Genomic DNA, 19,764 nt, shown 5'->3' on the forward strand with positions numbered 1-19,764 from the left:
TTTATCACTGACTATTATTTGCAAAATAACTGAATACACATTTCTGATAAACGTTATCATTGAAAAACGTTTCTTTCCTAAGTTGTCTTTATTTTGTTTAAATGATTTAGTTACTTTTTTCAAAAATGATTTGTCATTTAGTCCTTACATAACTATTACCTATATTCATCTTTCCATTACTGTTATTACTTGACATCTTAGCACGATTTTTCAGTTCTTTTAATGCTTGTTATGTAAGCTGTCACATTAATCACAGCCTGCCTCATTACATATAGTAAATGATAGGTTGAGAAATCAGGACTGTCTTATTTGCTTTCATCGTTTTTATTTCTCTATAGAATTATTAACCATTACTTAGACAAACAATAATCTTATATAATTGATGTATTATTTTATTATTGATTTGCAAAGCATATAGGTTTGGCTGAATATGAATGCAAATGAAAAACCTACGTACAACTGAGGCTATTGATATTCACCAGTTTACGCCTAACTTTTACGTACAAGAACAGTATGTTTAATCCCTCATTTGTCCATGGTCCTCACCTCCCTTTCTATCTTCCATAATCTATCGTTTCTATTTATCATTCCCACTCCATTCCAATCATTTTCACAACTATTAAATAATAAGTATTATAACTCTCAATTATTCTGTTCTTAATAGCTATCAAGTAGACAATTATTTCACCTTACCACTTTTTCACTAGCCGATTATTACATAATTTCTTTTCAATATCTGATTTTCAGAACTTAACAAAGTACCTCTTCAAGTGCTTTTTAAAATTAATTAGCATCTTTTTATCTCACTATAGAACGCTATTTTAACAAAATCGACTACAAATACGATTGTACAACTTAAGCAAATGAAATCGTTGAAATTATTATTTTTCTTCGCTGAATTACCTCTCTCCTTCTTCTACAATGATACAATGGACCTCTTTCGTTATTTATACAGGTCTGTGTTGGGCTACATAACATCTATTCTGCTGCTGTAATATATTACCACAGTGGAAATATGTACAAACTTGTTGACAGTTAAACAGTCCTTGATTAATAACTTAACAGTTGCCAGTGTTATGTTTGTCTTGTCGTTTTCGGTGCTGACCAAGTTCTATTAATTAAGTTACAATACGGTTAGTAGTCTAGGTGACTCGAAATCGTGTGGACAATACTTTTGTTGTCAACTGGTTGACAATAGTCGACAGGAAACTCTCAGGCTAGATTTTAAGCCTGTCGCGACTCGTTAACAAAGTGTACCTGAAGTCTTAAGGATGATAATGCTTCATGGGAGATACTGACCTGAGTTACACTGTTTCTTATCTGATACATTACCGTTCAGCTATTGATTGCCTGTAGGTACATTTTTCTGACGAATATGGGATCGCGTAAAACCCAGATCCACAGTTTCCTGCCAAGTAATCACTACTTAACACCAGCTAAATAATCAAACGTAGAATTTGTCAGCGACTGTTTCACTTAATATCCCTAACATGCGTTACAGCAAATATTCAGTTAATAGTAATTTATTAAATTCATAGTTATGGGTGTATTAGTTCGACAGATATAAAATGTACAACTTTAAAATAACATTAAAGCTACAATTTATCCGAATATTAAAAAGATTACGATGATGAATAAACAAAACGAAAGCATGAAGTCAATTGGATATTTAGAAAATCTTCTAACAGAAAAGACATGAATTAGATTGAATGATCTAGTTTCCAAAAACACAAGGGGTTCGTACGTAATGGACCCAAAAGCAGAGGTTGAAAACATTAACATCATCAGCTTAAGTAGATTTTATAAATTACTGGATAAAATAGAATGTGGAAGACTGACACACTGATCTAGGGCATAATCTAAAGATCATTAAGATGATAATGGCTTAAATGTTCAATGTATAGATCTCTATTCTTGATGCGCATGTTTCAGACTCAAAGTAGAAGTGCGCGAACTGCTGGGCAGCATACTCGTCGTTTGGTCGGCAGTCTTTCGTCTATGCCACAAATGACAAGAGTTGGTAAAAAGATAACCGAGCTTTCTGAATTCGTGACGAAATTCTATCAAACACCAACCCATAAGCGGGAGACAAAACTTCCGAAATCAGTGAAGTGATCGACTCGCTTTGGCACTTCACTCTTTACCATTATTTCAGGAGTTGATTTAGACCAGTATTGAAGCAATATTGTGCATTTATGAACCATTCAGAAGCGATACTATTTCTAAGTAGTTTAGTTTCTGAAGCATAAATTTCAAATATGGATGGTAAAATGACGTTGTGAACTATTCATTAATATTTCAGTCACAGAAAAAACGGTTTAACTCACTAAGAAACTTCATAATAATGCACTAGATTTTGACTTCAATATTATCTAAACCTGAGATGAGAATAGTACAAGTCTGTTTTAGTAATTAAACTACTAGCGTTTTTAGAAATTTAAATATAAATAATTCAGTATGAAGATGTAGATTATCAAAAGAATGTGATACATTAGAGCAATACACTTTGAGCATTCTGATTGCACATGTACTTATTAAGGACACTGTCATGCTAGGAACACCCTATTATCTTTGTTATGCTTCATATTACCGTTATCTAGTTAAACTTTTATTCCCCATATAGAAATGTTATTAATATGTATGCGCTAATGTATCACATAATCCTAATAATCTCCGTCTTCTTATTGAATCATGTAAATCTTTAATAATTCAAATAGTGTGGAAAATAATACAAAGCTCTTACTAATGCTCGATGCATTTGTATCGTTTTGTTACGAGGACATATTGCTATAATTTGTTCAACTTTATTAAACTGCCAGGTTGTTTTACCAGATAGTTGGTCAACAAAATAAATGTATGAGGACTGTTGATAAACATCAAGGTTTTATCTATAAATTCTTTGACGACCTATGTATTAACGTAATATCCTAAGAAATCCTATGATTTTATAACACTCAAACTCAGCTATATTAATGACCATTCCGTAATTTCGGTAGTAACCATACAAATCATTTTTTTAAGAAATTAGTACATTACTATATTTCTTATTATTTATTTCAATACATTTATTTGCTGAACTCCGCCTGTAGCCTCTCTGGGAGCTATTGCCGGTCCTACTGTACGGAACTGAAACATGGAGTACTACTTACATCGTCAAGAAAGTACAAGTACTAATAAACAGTTTTCTACGCAAAATACTAAACATTTATTTACCGGATACTATCAGCAACAGCCTTCTGTGGGAGAGGATAAACTAGCTTGCATCTGAAGAGGAAATTAGGAAAAGACGTTGGAAGTGGATAGGGCATACATTGAGGAAATCACCAATGTGCATCACGAGACAATCCCTAACTTGGAAACCGAAAAGGAAGCGGAAAAGAGGAAGGCCAAAGAACACATTACGCCGAGAAATAGAAGCAGATATGAAAAGGATGAATAACAACCGGAAAGGATTGCTCAGGACAGGATTGGATGGAGAAAACTGGTGTGAGGCCTATGCTTCTCCACGAGGGGTAACAGGCGTAAGTGAGTAATGTATTTGCTGTCTGCTCTGCTTAATACAACGCATAACTTCGAGTATTACAAACAGATGAGCAATATATTTAATTATCAGATTTAAATGGGATTTTAATATCTAACTCATTTACATAGAATATATAAAAACGTAATACCTAGTTTTTGATTGCTAGATAAATTAATTTTAAGGATTTATTTACTTTCAAGCTGAGATCTAACATTTCAAATAGTTGACATTGAATTATTAACTAAGTGATTCAAATAACAATAATAATTACCGTTTAAAGTGGTATTAGTACGTTGTACATACATATGAACTTGTTGTCATAAGGAAATACCAACCATTACAAAGAGGTTATACATTAGCTAAGGTACAGTCAAGTTGATCTGCTTATAATTTCAGGATGCAGTCATTATCCCATTTTAAATTACACTAACCCGATTCAAATGTCGAAGTATTGTAACAGGTAAATATGTTTCCAAATGACTTTCGGAGATTTAGTGTTGTTTTTTTAGAGGAGTATCTTAGAAGATTTTATCAATCGAACATTTCAAAAAAATTCTATTTGTATATATGATCCTATCCTATAGAGACCAAAATGTTTTATTGTAATTTACATTTATTAATAATATTATTATGAATGATCAAGAGGAAGTTATGAATGAAACTTAAGATTCAAAAGAATCAGTTTGGACAGAAAATACAGTAAATATAAGAAAGGTGATGTAAGTGATCTGGAATTCACTTTTAGCTTATTGTACGTAGATACAAACTATGTATTATATTTCGATTTAAGTAGGGGTGCATATAGACGCTGTCCATCTTATGTTTTATTAACACAGAAATTATTAATTGATTTTATTAACTTCACGTACTTTGGTTCACACAGTATACTGTTCAGATACACGAACTTATATAACTGAGTCATACGATCTTTACAATTTAGCATTAATTGCGGATTGTATAGTTAAATAACCAACACATAAAGGGTGTAGTTTCTTAATCAGCATACAAACCTGTATGAGATTGATTTGGGTTTAGACCATAACATTTATTCAAACAGAAAATTATCATCAGTTTGAATCATAAAATAAATTCAATACACTTTGTCAATTTTTCGGCTTAAAAGTGGAACATTTATTGAACGACACACCCAGGACATAGAAATGAGTTAACCGTATGTTTTTAATGCTGGATACGAGGGTGTATATATATATATATATATATATATATATATAATACTAATCATTGAAGTGATCCAAGACGCAAGATAATAATGTAGGCAGAAAACTAAACATGGAATCAGTATCTACATCACAAAGGCAATGAAAAAAGCCCACATATTTGTACAAAAAACAAACAATGTACGTTTATAAAATATGAACAAATTCACAAGACTTTATGTGTGGGCGAGAATGATTGGTTGTTTTGTCTAGTCAAACTTGTAGATAGTCTGACAGGTGTTAGATGAGTTTTATAATCTCCTGTCATTATTATCTTGATTATTGATTGGTTGTCCATTTGTTGTTCGATTGTGCCGGTTTGGTGTGGAAATGTATTTACGTCCTAGTCAGATTAATCACGTGTTCTTGATCTGAGTCGTGTTGAAGTCCTGCAGAGTAGACCCTTGGAGGGAATCTAGTATAGATATGCGTCTAAGGTAAATTAACGTCCCATTCGTGTAAAAGGGAAAACGGACCGTTATAACATTGGCGACGGTCGTTAAAACGAATCTGCGCCTACATATTCAGTTAAAGTGGATTTTGTAACAATAAAATGGATAATCTAAAATATTTATTGCAACAACAAAGTGCTCTTATCGAATTATTGACCAAAAACATGTAGGTACCACCAAGAACTCAGATATCTAATTCAACTATGACACCGAATCATATTGCGCATTTAATAAATGAATTTAGATTTGATCCAGAAAGTGGGATTACTTTTGAGACGTGGTTTAAACGCCATGAGGATTTGTTTATTAATGATTGTAAAGAGTGGGACAAAGATTCAAAACTAAGATTATTACTACGGAAGGTTGGAATTTCTGAACATGAAAAGTTCTGTAATTTAATTTTTCCAAAGAAGCTAACCGACATAACCTTCAGAGAAACAGTAGAATGCTTGACATGTATATTTGGTGAACGATCATCAATTTTTCACACTAGATACCAGTGTCTCAAGCTTGTAAGAAAAAACCACAGGACGATTATGTGACATATGCAAGCATCGTGAACTGGGAAAGTGAGCGGTTCCGGTTACAGGAAATGTCCTCAGATCAGTCTAAATTATTTATTTTTGTCTGTGAACTACAATCTTCAGTAGATGTAGATATTAGAACACGGATTTTAGCGAAGATCGAACAGGATCCCAATACCAGTCTGCAATCGGTTTCTGAAAAATGTCAATGTAGAGTAGACAATTGGAGGGAATCTATTGTAGCTATTCGTCTAAGGTAAATTAACGTCCCATTCGTATAAAAAGGAAAACGGACCGTTATAACACTTTACAAAAATGAAAATTCAGTAAAGGGAAAATGATACACATACATTGATATGAATATTTCTTAAACGAGAAAACTCAAGAAGATATTCATTCAAGTTTAAAATTTACAATCCAAAACAGTTATATTAAGCAAAAAGTGTAAATTTTTAAAAAGTACAAATATTGTTTTTAGTCACTTGGTACTATTATCTTATTCTAAAATTGAAAGTAATTGAGATGCACATGCTCGTACATCAGAACAAACTGTAGGTGTTGTTATCCAGTAATTGATAATTTTGCGAACTGATTCCCAGGCGGTAAATTCATCAACATTATTATCAATAATTACATCGTTATCAACACTTCGAGATAAATCTTTCAAACCAATCATAGCTGATGCAAGAATACGAATACGTTGTGTTTTTAACTGCTCTTCTGTTGAATTTAACTCTGAAGTTACTGATAATAAACAGGTGCCAATTGATACAAATAAGTGATTTACAGCTTCAGGGTGTAATTGTGTAACACCACTACAACCATGATCCAGGGCAAGTGATAAAATATTCAGACTTATTCGAATACAAACACCAGATATAAAACGCAGTTGCGGAAATATATTTGACTCGATAGATAACGGTTTCGACAAATGAACAAGTACAGAAATATTATACATCAAGTTGGCCAACGCAATCTAAAAATATAAAACAAAATTTGTAAGTTTGTTGTAAACAACAGATTGATAAATACCAACAAACTACTTACAAATTGAATTAGTAAAAATTTCGAAACAGGAAAATCATAGAACTTGACGTATACAGAACATCAACACATAAAACAACACAACGTCCATATTTTCAAGCCACTGGCAGTAACTATTATCCATGAAAAAAAATACAAAACTATTCCAAGAGTAAGAAAGACGCTACCAATGATAAAGGATGAGAGCTATACAATATCACAAATGGATGGGAATTTTAAATCTGAACTACTGGGTGTAGAATCGATGGTCTAACAGTATCGTGCTGACGACGAAACCTGAAATTTTCAGATTCTGATACAATCAAAGTCATGGATCTGCTCTATTGAAAATAATTAGGCTAAAACGAAACATATGTACCAAGCTAGCTAAGGTTTTCAATGGTTCTACAAGTTCTCAAATTTGTGATAAAAACTAGTTTTAAATTGAACAGTTTTAATTAATTGCCTAATCACAAAATAATACGAAAAATACAATAAAATCTGACCTGTTGTGGTTTACGTATTGCAAACTGCAATTTATTATCATTAACAAGTTCAATCAATCTCCCAGTTATTCCAACAGCAGTAATTAAAGATTTTGGTGGAATATTTGGTTTATCACTACTATTCGTTAAGGATGAAGATGATGATGATGACACAGACTGACGCTTAATAGTATCAATAAATCTTGGACCATCTGCAGCTAAAGAGTTTACTAATAGACGTAACATTAATAAACAATTTGCACTTGACAAATCAGGATTATTAAAACTAATTGATAATAAATGATTCCAATTTGTTGTTTCAAATATAATATCACTGGATATCGGCCAAAAGACTAAACAACGTAAAATATCCAATAAAGGAAATATTGTATCTATGAAAAAAAGAAAGAAATTAAAATCAATTTTAAAAACAATCTAAATATATTTGATTAATCATTGTAAGTTGGTACTTAAATCATGTTGCTTTTTCACTGGAAATGAAGTTTTCTAAAAAAAAAAACTTCAATTATTTATGAAGACTCCACAAAACCCCTTCTGAAGACTACAAAATTATGATGAATTAAATGTATGCAATATTCATTATTGAGCTTTTCTGCATATTAGTAATTACGCACTATTTTCAACTCATAATAAAGCCGAATTTCTGTTTGCTTAACAAATAATGAGTATACTATGCATCATTTACAATATGTAATGGATGTCATACGGTATTCCATGGTTGATGGATAATATGTAGGTTACTAATAATTTATCATAGATATTTTATAAATATTGCTTACACTTAGGCGAAACCAAAGAGTAAACAGCATTAATGTTGGTGTACTAGGAAGATGTGATAGTGAGACTGTTTAATAGTAACCACTAAAGTGAACAGAATATGTGTCAAGTATGCACAGCTACTAAGTGCTTTTTTGCTTCACGTAGAATTGCATCAAGATTTATTAAAAAAATATTTGGAGTAGTTTGTTCAGTAATTGATATGAAATGCTTATCGACGTCCTGGCTCTTTTTAGTTGGAATTCATTTTAAAACCGTTATTTTTGGTTGAAAACTGGGTGAATTAGTTTAAAATCAGTTGTCGCTATGCATATCCACGCATTATCTTATAATCAGCTAAACCTTGAAATTATTATTATTCTACACATTTTATGCCTCGATCTCATTCCTTTTCTTTAGACTTCTTTAAATTGCATTTTTCTGTTTGTTACTACTGTCGATAAAATTAGTATTCTAACTCTTTAGTCCATTTGTCTTGTTGATTTCCCCTCGTTGTGATGATGTGAATGGATACAAATTTACTAAACTAATAATAATTAATACCTTCACCAAAAAATAATTACCTCATTTTAAAATACAGACCCTGAAACAACTTCAATATACGATAGTTACTTTATTTGTGAACTGTATCGAAGCATAATATGACGTATGAATAGGCATATGACAACAATATATTAAACTTGATAACATACCAGGAGTCCACTTGTTTATTGCATCTAGAATATAAGTAGTAAGATAAACAGCTTCAGTTTCAGTACAATCAGTAATGTTGAATTTTCTACATGCTTCTAAGAATTCATTATTTAATGGGATCGGTGATTGGACATTGAATGATTCTAGTTTAGCTGTATGTAAAAGAAGAAAATGATAAACATCAGTGTCTTTTAGTTTGCGCTAGTAATATTTACCCACACATTTGTAATTAAAAGACCAGAATGACTGATTTCATGCAACAATTCTTAACCTAAATATAGACCAATTTAAGATTTTAAATAATACAAAACAGGTGTAGCGGTTTTCATATATAGGATATAATGGAAAAGTGAATTGAAGAGGAAACATCAGATGTATGATCGAATTTATTAACAAACTCAATGGCAATTATATACGATTACCAAGCACACGAAATGTTCACAAAAAAATAATTCCTTTTGTAACGAGCCTGTAGGCAATCCTGACGACTGACTCCATCTTTGCCCCAAATACACTAATTAGAAGCCTACATTAAGCGATAATATTAGTTGATTAATTAAGACAACTAGAATTAAACTCAAATTAAATTTAAAAGCACTCAATGACCAGACATTATTGCATGTATTCAGCTTCAAGTTGCGCTTTTGAACTGAAATATGGGTTGATGATACTGACCGAATACCAGAACCAAATTAGATGAAACAGCGTTTGAACTTACGACCACTAAGCTACCACTTTAATTGATCAGTATGACTGTTTCTAAAATGTTTTAACGGAAGTATTAGTTAAATTGGCGATCAATAACTATATTTAATAATTGACAAACTGTCATATTACTAACCGCCATTAAAATAACTTGACTGATTGTTAACCGATCTACGATTATTTACCTCATAAATAGTTAGTGGACAAAACCGATTATCAAGTTGTGACAGAATACCGTAAGTATAAAACGTTACAATAATAATAATAATAATGTTATATCCTGGCGAAGATATAAGTACAGATAACTCCCAGGACCTATTAGTGGACGATCATTCTCTATATATTCTTATTGTATAACTATTCAGTAACTAGTTTATGTATATCTATATTCATCTTATTATAAGCTTCATTTTGACCTATGGATTATTATTATACGATTTACTGTCCCTAAATTATACTCAGTTTATTGATTATTGTCTCCCACGTTCACAGCCACATTTGGCTTGATTTTGTACAAATATTATTTTCTATTTTATGGTGTGATGTGGTCTGCCTGCCTGATATATAAACAGAGTATGTTTGAAATAAACGATTCGCATAGATTGGCATAACAGAAGCTGTCATTGGTGTTCTGGACTCAAGTGGAAGGGCTAGGCGGGTAAAGGACCAATAAGGACGCTAGATTACTCATAGTGGTTGAACGTCATTGATTGTCACAGTGTTAAGGTCGAAGAAGTCGTATTTCCATTGGTGGATAATTCACGTGAATAAAAGCCGGACATAAAAACCAATAACGAATTAGGATACGTCCTTTGGTAATTTTGTAAAGTCAACAATTAGCGACGACCTTGACCAAGTCATAACAAATAATAATAATAATAATAATAATAATAATAATAATAATAATAATAATGGGAACACTACTAGCAACTTCGGCTTTGATTGCGCATATGAGTGATAAAGTTACTAACTTAGAATCTCATCACAAAGTATAGTACGTTTGCATTCCATTATTTGTAATATACTAAACTAACCAATAATAACTACGATTAGAAGGCCAAACAACAAAATGATGTACAAGTGGAATTATATATTTTAAAGGTTAATTACATAGAAATATCAAAAATTGACCTACTCATTAAGGGATCAAGGCTGATTGATTTCATAGATATGAAGGTATCGGATGGGAAATAAGATGTAGAAACTGATACCCCATTTGTGGTGGACTTGGTTACCGTCGAAGAAAAGCTATTCGGGATGTATCGATGTGCTCCAGTAAAAGGATCACTATGAGAAAGATCATTGCTGACAACTGGATCAATTGGAGGTCCTGCGTTTTTAATAATGAAATTAGCAACTGTATCCAGATAACCAGAAGGTAAATCATGTCTTTGAATAAAAGAATGAGCTGCAAACCAGGGATCTTCAGTACGATTGTAAGGTAGTTTAAGCCCAGGCATGCTATCGTCAATATCAACCGTAAATACAAAATCGTATTCCTTAGATGAAATATAAACAATAGTGTTATAAAACGGACGAAATACACATTTTAAAAATATGCACATGAAATAAGTAATGATTAATAGTTGAGCAACAAAATAAATAAAATGAAGGTTAAGAGATATTAAGCAAACTTGTGAGGTCGATTGTACAGCGATATCTATCTAAACGATCTATATTGTTATGAATTTCATACTCCAATTGTGTAGTGACGGTCCAATGACTAGAGAATAAAGCTTTAACTAACAGATCTTCCGTTCGAAACCCGACCCAAGCCGAGTAGCGCTATTAGCCCTTAAACAAAAGTGGTGTGGCTTAAAGCGCAGTACAGAATCTGTACTTGGTAAATCACTTGTAATTTAAAAGTGTAAACTATTGGCAAAATCAAGAGATATATTTAAGTGTTGTTGAATGTACCAAATCACTGAGCATTAAAAAACTTCCTGTAGTAAACGTAGAAACCGTAGACTTTCTCAGTTTAGGGGTGATTCTAGAAGTAGGTAAGCTTGGTATTAAAAAAGAATTTAAAGACTCATGTAGCAGCCCTACAAAAAAAAATATTGTTAATTAATTAATTAATGAGTTTACTGTACGAAAATCAGACTATAGATAGTGCATAGGGTAATACTATGGACCCTAACGACAAGATAATTAAACTGATCAAAAGATACGGTAAAGTCATCAAAATAAGTGAATGGTACTCCGCCTAAAAACATATGGTTTTTAAGAACAGTTAGAGTGAATTTTAGGATTTAGGCTTCAAATTTGCAGGCGAATTATTATCAAAACGAATCTCAAACCTTCAAGCACCTAATACTACCTGTGGGGTACGAACGGGGAACATAAAACACTTATAATTCATTAAATCTGATCTACTTCAATCTCAAAAATAATCAAGCAAGATTTTTAAAAATATATTAGGACTTTATGTAACATATAGTGGTCAAATTAACTAAACAAGAACAAAAATAAATGTATTCAGAATGTATTAAGCTAATCTAAAGAATAGTTCTGGCAAATGAAAGGGATTAACTATTTCAAATCTTTTCAGTAAAGCTACCAAAATCCAATTCATTGTATTGATCAAAGCGTCCTAATAAATTGTCCGTATTCTAACAAAAGTTTGATTTTAGGGAATAAACAAAGAAAAATAACAAAGTACTGGAATCTTCAAAAGATTATTAGATATTCAATGCATTTATGAAATGTATTCACTTTTTACAGTACAAAAGTATAGCAACTATCCTACACCCAATTTCGATTATGGTTAATTTTGGTTAAGCCCTTTTATTTACTTACTTAACAGACATTGTCATTTGGATAGTAACAATTCGCATATTTATTTGTACTGTTATGGTCACTAGAGTACTTGACAGACTCTAGCCAAAACATTGATTGCTTAAATACCATCCGATGACTAATCCTCCTTCCCAAATATGTATGCACTCTAATCCTATTACTAGCTTTTGCTGCGCCCTTGTACGATTTGACTATAAATTTGCCTGTGTAATTGCTTGCGCTTGCTACATGTTTGTAGCTTTTTGGCCTGAGTCATTTGATAAAAAAAATGTAGTTGCAGCTTTTTTTGCCTTCTGGTTTCACGCACCGTTAAGATTTGTATTATAACGGTTATCGAGGTGAAAGATTAGCGAAGCATCACACTACAAGAGCATGAACGCATATAAACATTTTAATCAAATGAGCTTTCAAACATATCACATTATCGCTCTAACCATCAATTATTTTGCTTTGTTACGGGTTCAATACCAAACAAAGTAGTACTTAAATGATCTTAACACAAATAACGATTGAAGCTTGCTCTACAACAAGGTAAAAATTGATGGTTGGACAGATAACGTGACGACGTACCACTGTGTTTATTTGACAGGAATTCATGAGTAAAGAAAGACTTATTTCTACCAGTCAACAACAATAGAACTGAATCTTTACCAGTAACTGAAGTAATAAGATTCGACATGCAAACTTCATATAACAGTTAACAAGAGCGACAAAATTAATGAAGCCCGAGAGACAATAATAGCTTACTTTGCCTTCATGGACTTGACGATTAGAAGGTTGACTTCCTACAACGTCACCAACTTTAATCCACCGAGTATCTTGTGAAGACCACTGATAGCAAACAGAACAACCATCGTCGTTAATAACCATGATCTGTCCTTCCGATTTCCCTACATAATCAAAATTAATGATGGAAAATAAGTATTTATGGAACAGTAACCATACCTACTTCTATTTTTAAAGATGTGTACTTTTTTATTGTTCACATTCAAGACTGAATTTAACCAATCTCAAGTGGCATATGAGATCCTAGAACAGATACCTCGAGATTACCTATAGTTAGGACAGTGGTTAGTAACAAAATCCAGAACGCGTTTTCGCACTTTAGTTAGTCATCCGTCGAAGTGGATGTAAATCATGACTCCGTAACCTGACTGGCAACACTCTGGACTTTAAAGAGATAGGTACTGGGTTCGAGTCTTTGCGTGAAGATGAACACTAGGGTGAACTTACAATCATCAGATAGACACCAACTCGGATGAAACACAAACCTTGGATTTCACTGCTAAGTGAGTAATTATAACTTGAGAAAACCAATTTTTACAATGAAATAGTCAAAGAAAAATTATAGCCTTAATAACATGTAATTTAATTTTATATTTATTGAATTTGTGCTAAAAAATTATTGCCTTTAACCAAAAATCTCCGAAATCAGTTGAAATTCTACAGTCCATGAAAATAAATCTATCATGTGGTTGTACAGTAAGAACTAAAAACAACTGGTTTCATAAATATACATAAACAACAGTACGTCTTATTGATCTACTGGAATAGAATGATACTGTAAGACTTGGCTATAAACTCGACGAAAATCATCCACCTGAGCTGTAAATTTTCTCCATAATCATAAAATTGTGGTCTTGAGTGCTGTTAGAGGTATGAGGGCAGTTATCACTTCCCGGTTGCCCATACCGTGGAAAGGTTCTTCGAGAGGTACCTGAAAAGGAAATTGGGTTAGAAGTGGTCTCAATGACCTGAGAGCGTGACCGCAGTGCCCAAGGGACAACTGCTTGAGGTCGGTCACACACGACCTTTTTGTGGGTAGTTTTTGTGTTAGCTCCGTTCTTCAAAGGACCTTACCTCCGGAGACGGATATCCGTGGGATAAGGCGAGGTGTGCATTTTTAGGGTCGACCTTTTCTAACCCCACCCCTCCTTGTGGGAAGGCAGCATCGCTGTCATGCTGGTTGTCTGAAGGAAACACCTTACTGCCGTCACACCTCTGTACAGTCAGCAGTACGACTTCGCCTTCGGACCTTGGGTTTACTGCTTTTAGTCTCACCGCTCTTCAAACGACCTGCCTGGCATGGTAGGACCTTGAGGAACGATTGTTCCAGCCAGTATAGCTCGATTGAATCATCACGATAGGCAAGCCCGACCACCACGTCAAGGTAGCAGCAACGGTCGGGAACCATAAAATACACTTCCTTAGTATGGTGTACAAGATTAAAATAAAAGTTTATAGTGTAAGTAATGACAATAAACAATATGACAATATTTTATTTCCATGTCAAGTGATATGAGGCAGTATTGCTTTGTGAATAAAACACTTGATATGCACCAACTGATAGATTTCAGTTTCAAACCCTTCCTACTTAAGTTTGGACAGTTAGTTAGTATCACTGTCACTTATACAAAAAAGTGAGGCTGAAAGATGAGTATTCGATAAGTCACCTGGTTTATCTAAAAAAAATGTAGAATTGTATAAATGTCCAACTTATACTCATCACTATTATTGTGTATAAAATACTGAGTTGGTTAACAGAACGCTACTAATTTACACTGGCATTTGGTTCGACATTGGATGAACAAATTAACAATTCCTTAGCTGTGTAATGACACGATAGGAACATATACAAGGAAATATTGATAAGTACAAACGAATTATCATGAAATACCTGGTTTCGTTAAAGCCTCAACTCCCGGTAAATTGTTCAAAACTAAATCTCCAGTTCCAGAAGAATCAGGAACTGTAACCTTAAAATTGGCTAATTCTGTCTCATAAAGTTTCAAGACATCTGAAGATGCTTGTCGTGTTGAATCACATGAAAATATCCGAATCATTGAATCACTATGAAAGAAATAGAGCGTATAAATTGCCTTTAGTATAATTTGTCAACTTAATGAAGTTAGATAGTCTATCGAGATAAAGGAAGCCAATCAGATAGAATTCGTCTGATAGGCTTTATCTTCTCTTCATACCAAATCATTCCTAATAATAATCAAAATTAAGAACATTTGAAATTAGCTGAAGGATTGCTAACTACATCACCTATTATTTAACATTTATCCCAATTAGTAATTTGATGAAAATGAATCCACTGGCTAAATGCAATGACTGCATATTTTTATCGTTATTGTCTTCCAAGTAGATATTATGGACTGAGGCTGAAATTAGCTGGAGAGTCGACTGATTGATTTACTCATGAGCCGAGTGCAAACTTATGCAATCAGCTTTGAACTATATTTTAGTTGTGTGAGAGCAACGAATACTACTCGGTTGCTCAAACGGAAGTAAGTAAAATGGAGTTCGGACCTCAGACCGACAAACTAAAAACCAAATGATTTGAGCATTACAACCATTGCAGCATTCATTCTAAGCCGAAAATTAGTAAACAACTTTCACCTTGAATCAGTCAGTCGACTAAAAAAGATGTAGAACTTCATACAAAATATTCACGACCTGTGAATTTCAATCTAGCCTACTTGGACACAAATTATCTCTGTACAATTCACCCTCCAACAAATGTACTTTTGGACGATTACAGGTAATTATTCATCCCCAATTAAAAACCATGGAATACAGTATTCACTTCACGCCTGAATGAAACCAACACCAAGTTAACAGCAGCGAAGATGACTGGAACATGTGTTACATGTACATAATCATCGTTAACTTGGACGTTTCGTAGCTGACTGTAATTAGATTGGGTTTGAGCAATATACCTTTTTCAAACGGTTTTCTTTATCATCAAAGAGGGAGTAGGGGTTTAAATAAATTGTAAAAAGTTTAAAGTCTAGATTTTATAATTTAGATGGAAGGGATTTATCAAAGTAGATTGAAAAATATCACGTTAGATTACTTCAGGAAGATGTAAGAATCCCATTAGATTTCAAACTAGATTATACAGCTTTTTACATTTAATAATTACCTGCCTCCAACAACAATATCACCATTCGGTACCATAGCTACACACCACGCGGACTGACACGGCAATAGAATAGTTTGAAAGCAACTAAAATGTTTTTCAGGAGCCCATTCACCTGCCGAAGGCAAAAGCCAGACACGAATACTTCTATCTTCACCACAGGAAACAAATTTTGGAAAATTAGGCGAACAAGCCAATCCATAAACAAAATTTGTGTGCCCATAAAATTCTCCAATACATTTGCCCGTAGTAGCATCCCAAGCTCTTATACTGGCATCATTGCTTGCTGATAAAAATCGTGAATCATCAATACGTGCTAAGGCGCGTACACAGTCTTTGTGTTCATTTAAAGAATTTAATAAAATTATGTCAGGCAAACTTATATCTTGGTTAAGACCACGTAGGCACCATATACGTATAGTTCGATCAGCTGAACCAGAGATAACAATCATATCATCAACATGACCGGTTATATTTACGGCCGACATAACGAGTACACACCATACTGCTGCTTCATGTCCTACACATAAGAGAATTAACTGCCAATTTTACTACATAAAATAATAGGAAGTTGTTAATAAATTACCATCGAATATGTTGGTAAAAATTACAACGAGCTGATCATCAAATTGCTGGAACAACAATGGACGGCTTAACCTGTTACATCATTTATAGTCGGAATTAGTTGTGATAGTGTATTTTTTTTATCCTATATTCATACTCATGATAAATGTTGCAAACAATATCAATTGAGAGATCACTTCTATTATATTATGTAGACAACAAACTAAAAATATTCTTCATGGTTCCCTAATAGATTAGTAAAACTAACAAGATCAAGTAATAGACTTTGAGTAACATTTACCATTTGATGATAAATGACCAGTCAGACGTCACTAAAAAAGTAAGTTTAAACAAGCTAACTGTTCAGATTACTGAAATGAAGTTGCTACACTACAAAACGTAAGTGTTGAATGCCATTTTCGAGAACATATTTCTACTTCTGACCCTGTTCAAATATGTATTTTATTTGACAAATTTACTAAATGATTAAATAATTATGCTCTTATTTCTGTGAAGGTGAAAAATATGCTATTTATGAAGAGTCCAACTTTTTTACTTGATGAGACTGGTATGTTTGAAGTAGATCTTTCATCTTTTTTGTTTCTCCTTTCTCTACACTAAATCCCCCTATCCTATTTTAATGTAGCATAATCTCTTTCTGGATAACCTGAAATGAAAGGGTTCCTAACAACATTTTGTGATTGAAAAAGAAAGTCTATTATTCATTATAAATACTTGACATTTTAAAGACCGGAAAAATTATATCAACTCGCAGATAATTCCCGAACTTTTTCAATAAAAAAACATGAATGTGATGCACCACTGAATTGTATGAATTTAGTTCACTTTGGGAAACTATTCAGAAGTTACCGATGATAACCAGTTAATAAAACTATCACATTTTTCCACTCTAATATTCGAAAGTTTACAAAATATTTTCGTTTAAAACTCACCTGTGAGAGTAGAAACACACTTTTCTTCTTTCCATATTTTTACTGATTTATCCCAAGAACCACTAATTATGGTTTTTTGACTTACAACCGCTAAAGCACACACTGATTGGAGAAACCGATGAGTAACGTAATATCCACTAAGAACATACCCGTATCTTTATGCCCCTCTAATGTGAAAACAGCTTCTGGAGACATGGAGTTATACCCTCGAATTAGTTTATCATGTGATCCTGTTAGAATACGACATTCGTTTTCTAATTCTTGACAACACACAGCTGATACATAGTTTGTATGCCCAAGAAGAACCATATCTTCACAGCCATCACAACCTTCTCTATCAGATATAAAAAATCTATTGTCAGTCAAATTTTCAACATACTTAAAAAACCTTGATGAATTACAATAACATAATTTGCGAGATTAACGACTACTACTATCAAGGTGCTCAGTAATATTTAGATAGTAAATTGATAAATAAAAGTGACTACCAATACTATTTGAGATCATCAAGTTGGAAGAAGTCAGTCAGTTAACTACAACGTAGGACCAGGCACATATATGTATCCGTTCAAGTTTCCAAGTTGGAAAAAGAAAAACCTAAAAATGACCAACGTTCGTATGAACCCGTACCTGCAATAGCCCTTAATGGTGAACACTAAATCATTGTTGATAAATTCATGTATCGGGATAATTATATGTATGATACCGACAATGTGACAAATAAGATGAATCTTGTGAACCAAAAACCGGAGGAATATATGCTGACCTAGATGGCTTTCACCACTGTTATAAGTTAGATTAGCAGGGAAAAGATTGGTTGCACGATTAAGTTTTGTTAAGTACTTGAAGACCTTATTGGGAGGAGAGGTTTTCATCACTCTGTGTCCTATTATCATAGTCCCAGTAGTTTTGCTCACGTTCAGTATAGGTGTTTAAGTATAGAGATCATTATTCAATCGAAGTCATCTTACGACAGAAAGCGTTATTTATTTTGATGCATTTCGCGTAAAACACCTAAGCGGTTTGCATAATGAGTGCTGTTTTATAACGCACGATTCTCAAGAAGAGAATACAATTCTCCCCTGACTGCACCCATTTGGGTTGTCTTGTTCAAAATATTGAGCATCGATATATTCTTGTCCTACTTCACTTCATTGTTATTAGACTTTGTATGGGATGCTTTTGGACCCTATGTACTAATTTTCCTATCTAATGTAGAATAAAGTGAAGTGATGAGAACGTTCTTTGATACATTGTGTGAACAGCTAAAACCTATGATCTCATTCCGTAAACTTTACTACCTGCCCTACTAGCGACAGGAATTCTGTCCAATAACTTATTTTTGTGTACTTTACAGTTGATAAACATAATGAGTTACAATATAGCCTATATGCATGACTTATCATGACTACGGTTACTGTAATAGTATTAATTTAAATAGAAAGATGACTAACTTGGAAATATTCCATATCCTTGCTGTTAAATCCCTTGAAGCAGAAACAATTCTGGTATCTGAAAGACAAGCGACTGCACGAACATCGCTTTTATGACCCGACAGAGTACATCTCAGCTTGTAAACTTCAACCATATTTTAAAGGGTATACAGTTACAATATTATTTTTACAGCCTCACAGGACTTCTAAATTCGAACAATCTGTCAAAAATATAAATACGTTCGCGAGACTATGAAGCATTAATAGGTGAAATGGAGAATAAGTAAAATTGAAGACTAGTGTAGTCTGGAGGAAATGCAATACAATAAAATGCAGTCTTTATATAACCAGATAGGTTATGCTACGTACTTTCTTTTGTTGCTTTTAACCTGGACCAGTGACATTACGCAATAAGTGTACTAAATGAAATAATCCAACAAGAGTTAATTCGGTTCACTATACGATATCAAATTCGGCTGACTTAAAAGAAGATAGTTCTCGTCAACTCGAATCACTTGTGATACCAATGCTACTCGATAATTTAATAATGACGTCTTTAAAGTGATGACGTTTCTCCCTATTGCTAGTATCATAATGCTCAGTAGAAAGTTCATTGCTAGGCTGGCTATGTATTATATGGGAGTTAAGAATAATACTAGTCTACCGG

General features: G+C 33.2%; 1 protein-coding gene across 1 annotated transcript; it reads right to left on the minus strand.

Annotated features, from left to right (window-relative positions):
- Nucleotides 1-6,212: 6,212 nt before the first annotated feature.
- Smp_017750 (putative phospholipase A-2-activating protein) lies at nt 6,213-19,252 on the minus strand (the record flags this gene model as incomplete). The annotated part of the gene is given in 11 exon segments (XM_018789393.1): nt 6,213-6,234; nt 6,238-6,692; nt 7,246-7,616; nt 8,715-8,810; nt 10,556-10,919; nt 12,967-13,109; nt 14,897-15,069; nt 16,151-16,667; nt 17,665-17,766; nt 17,814-17,998; nt 19,119-19,252. Coding segments are annotated over 11 exon segments (2,562 nt in total).
- Between the last annotated feature and the right edge of the window lie 512 nt (nt 19,253-19,764).

Source organism: Schistosoma mansoni, chromosome W (genome assembly GCF_000237925.1).
Source record: "Schistosoma mansoni strain Puerto Rico chromosome W, complete genome".
Classification (NCBI taxonomy): domain Eukaryota; kingdom Metazoa; phylum Platyhelminthes; class Trematoda; order Strigeidida; family Schistosomatidae; genus Schistosoma; species Schistosoma mansoni.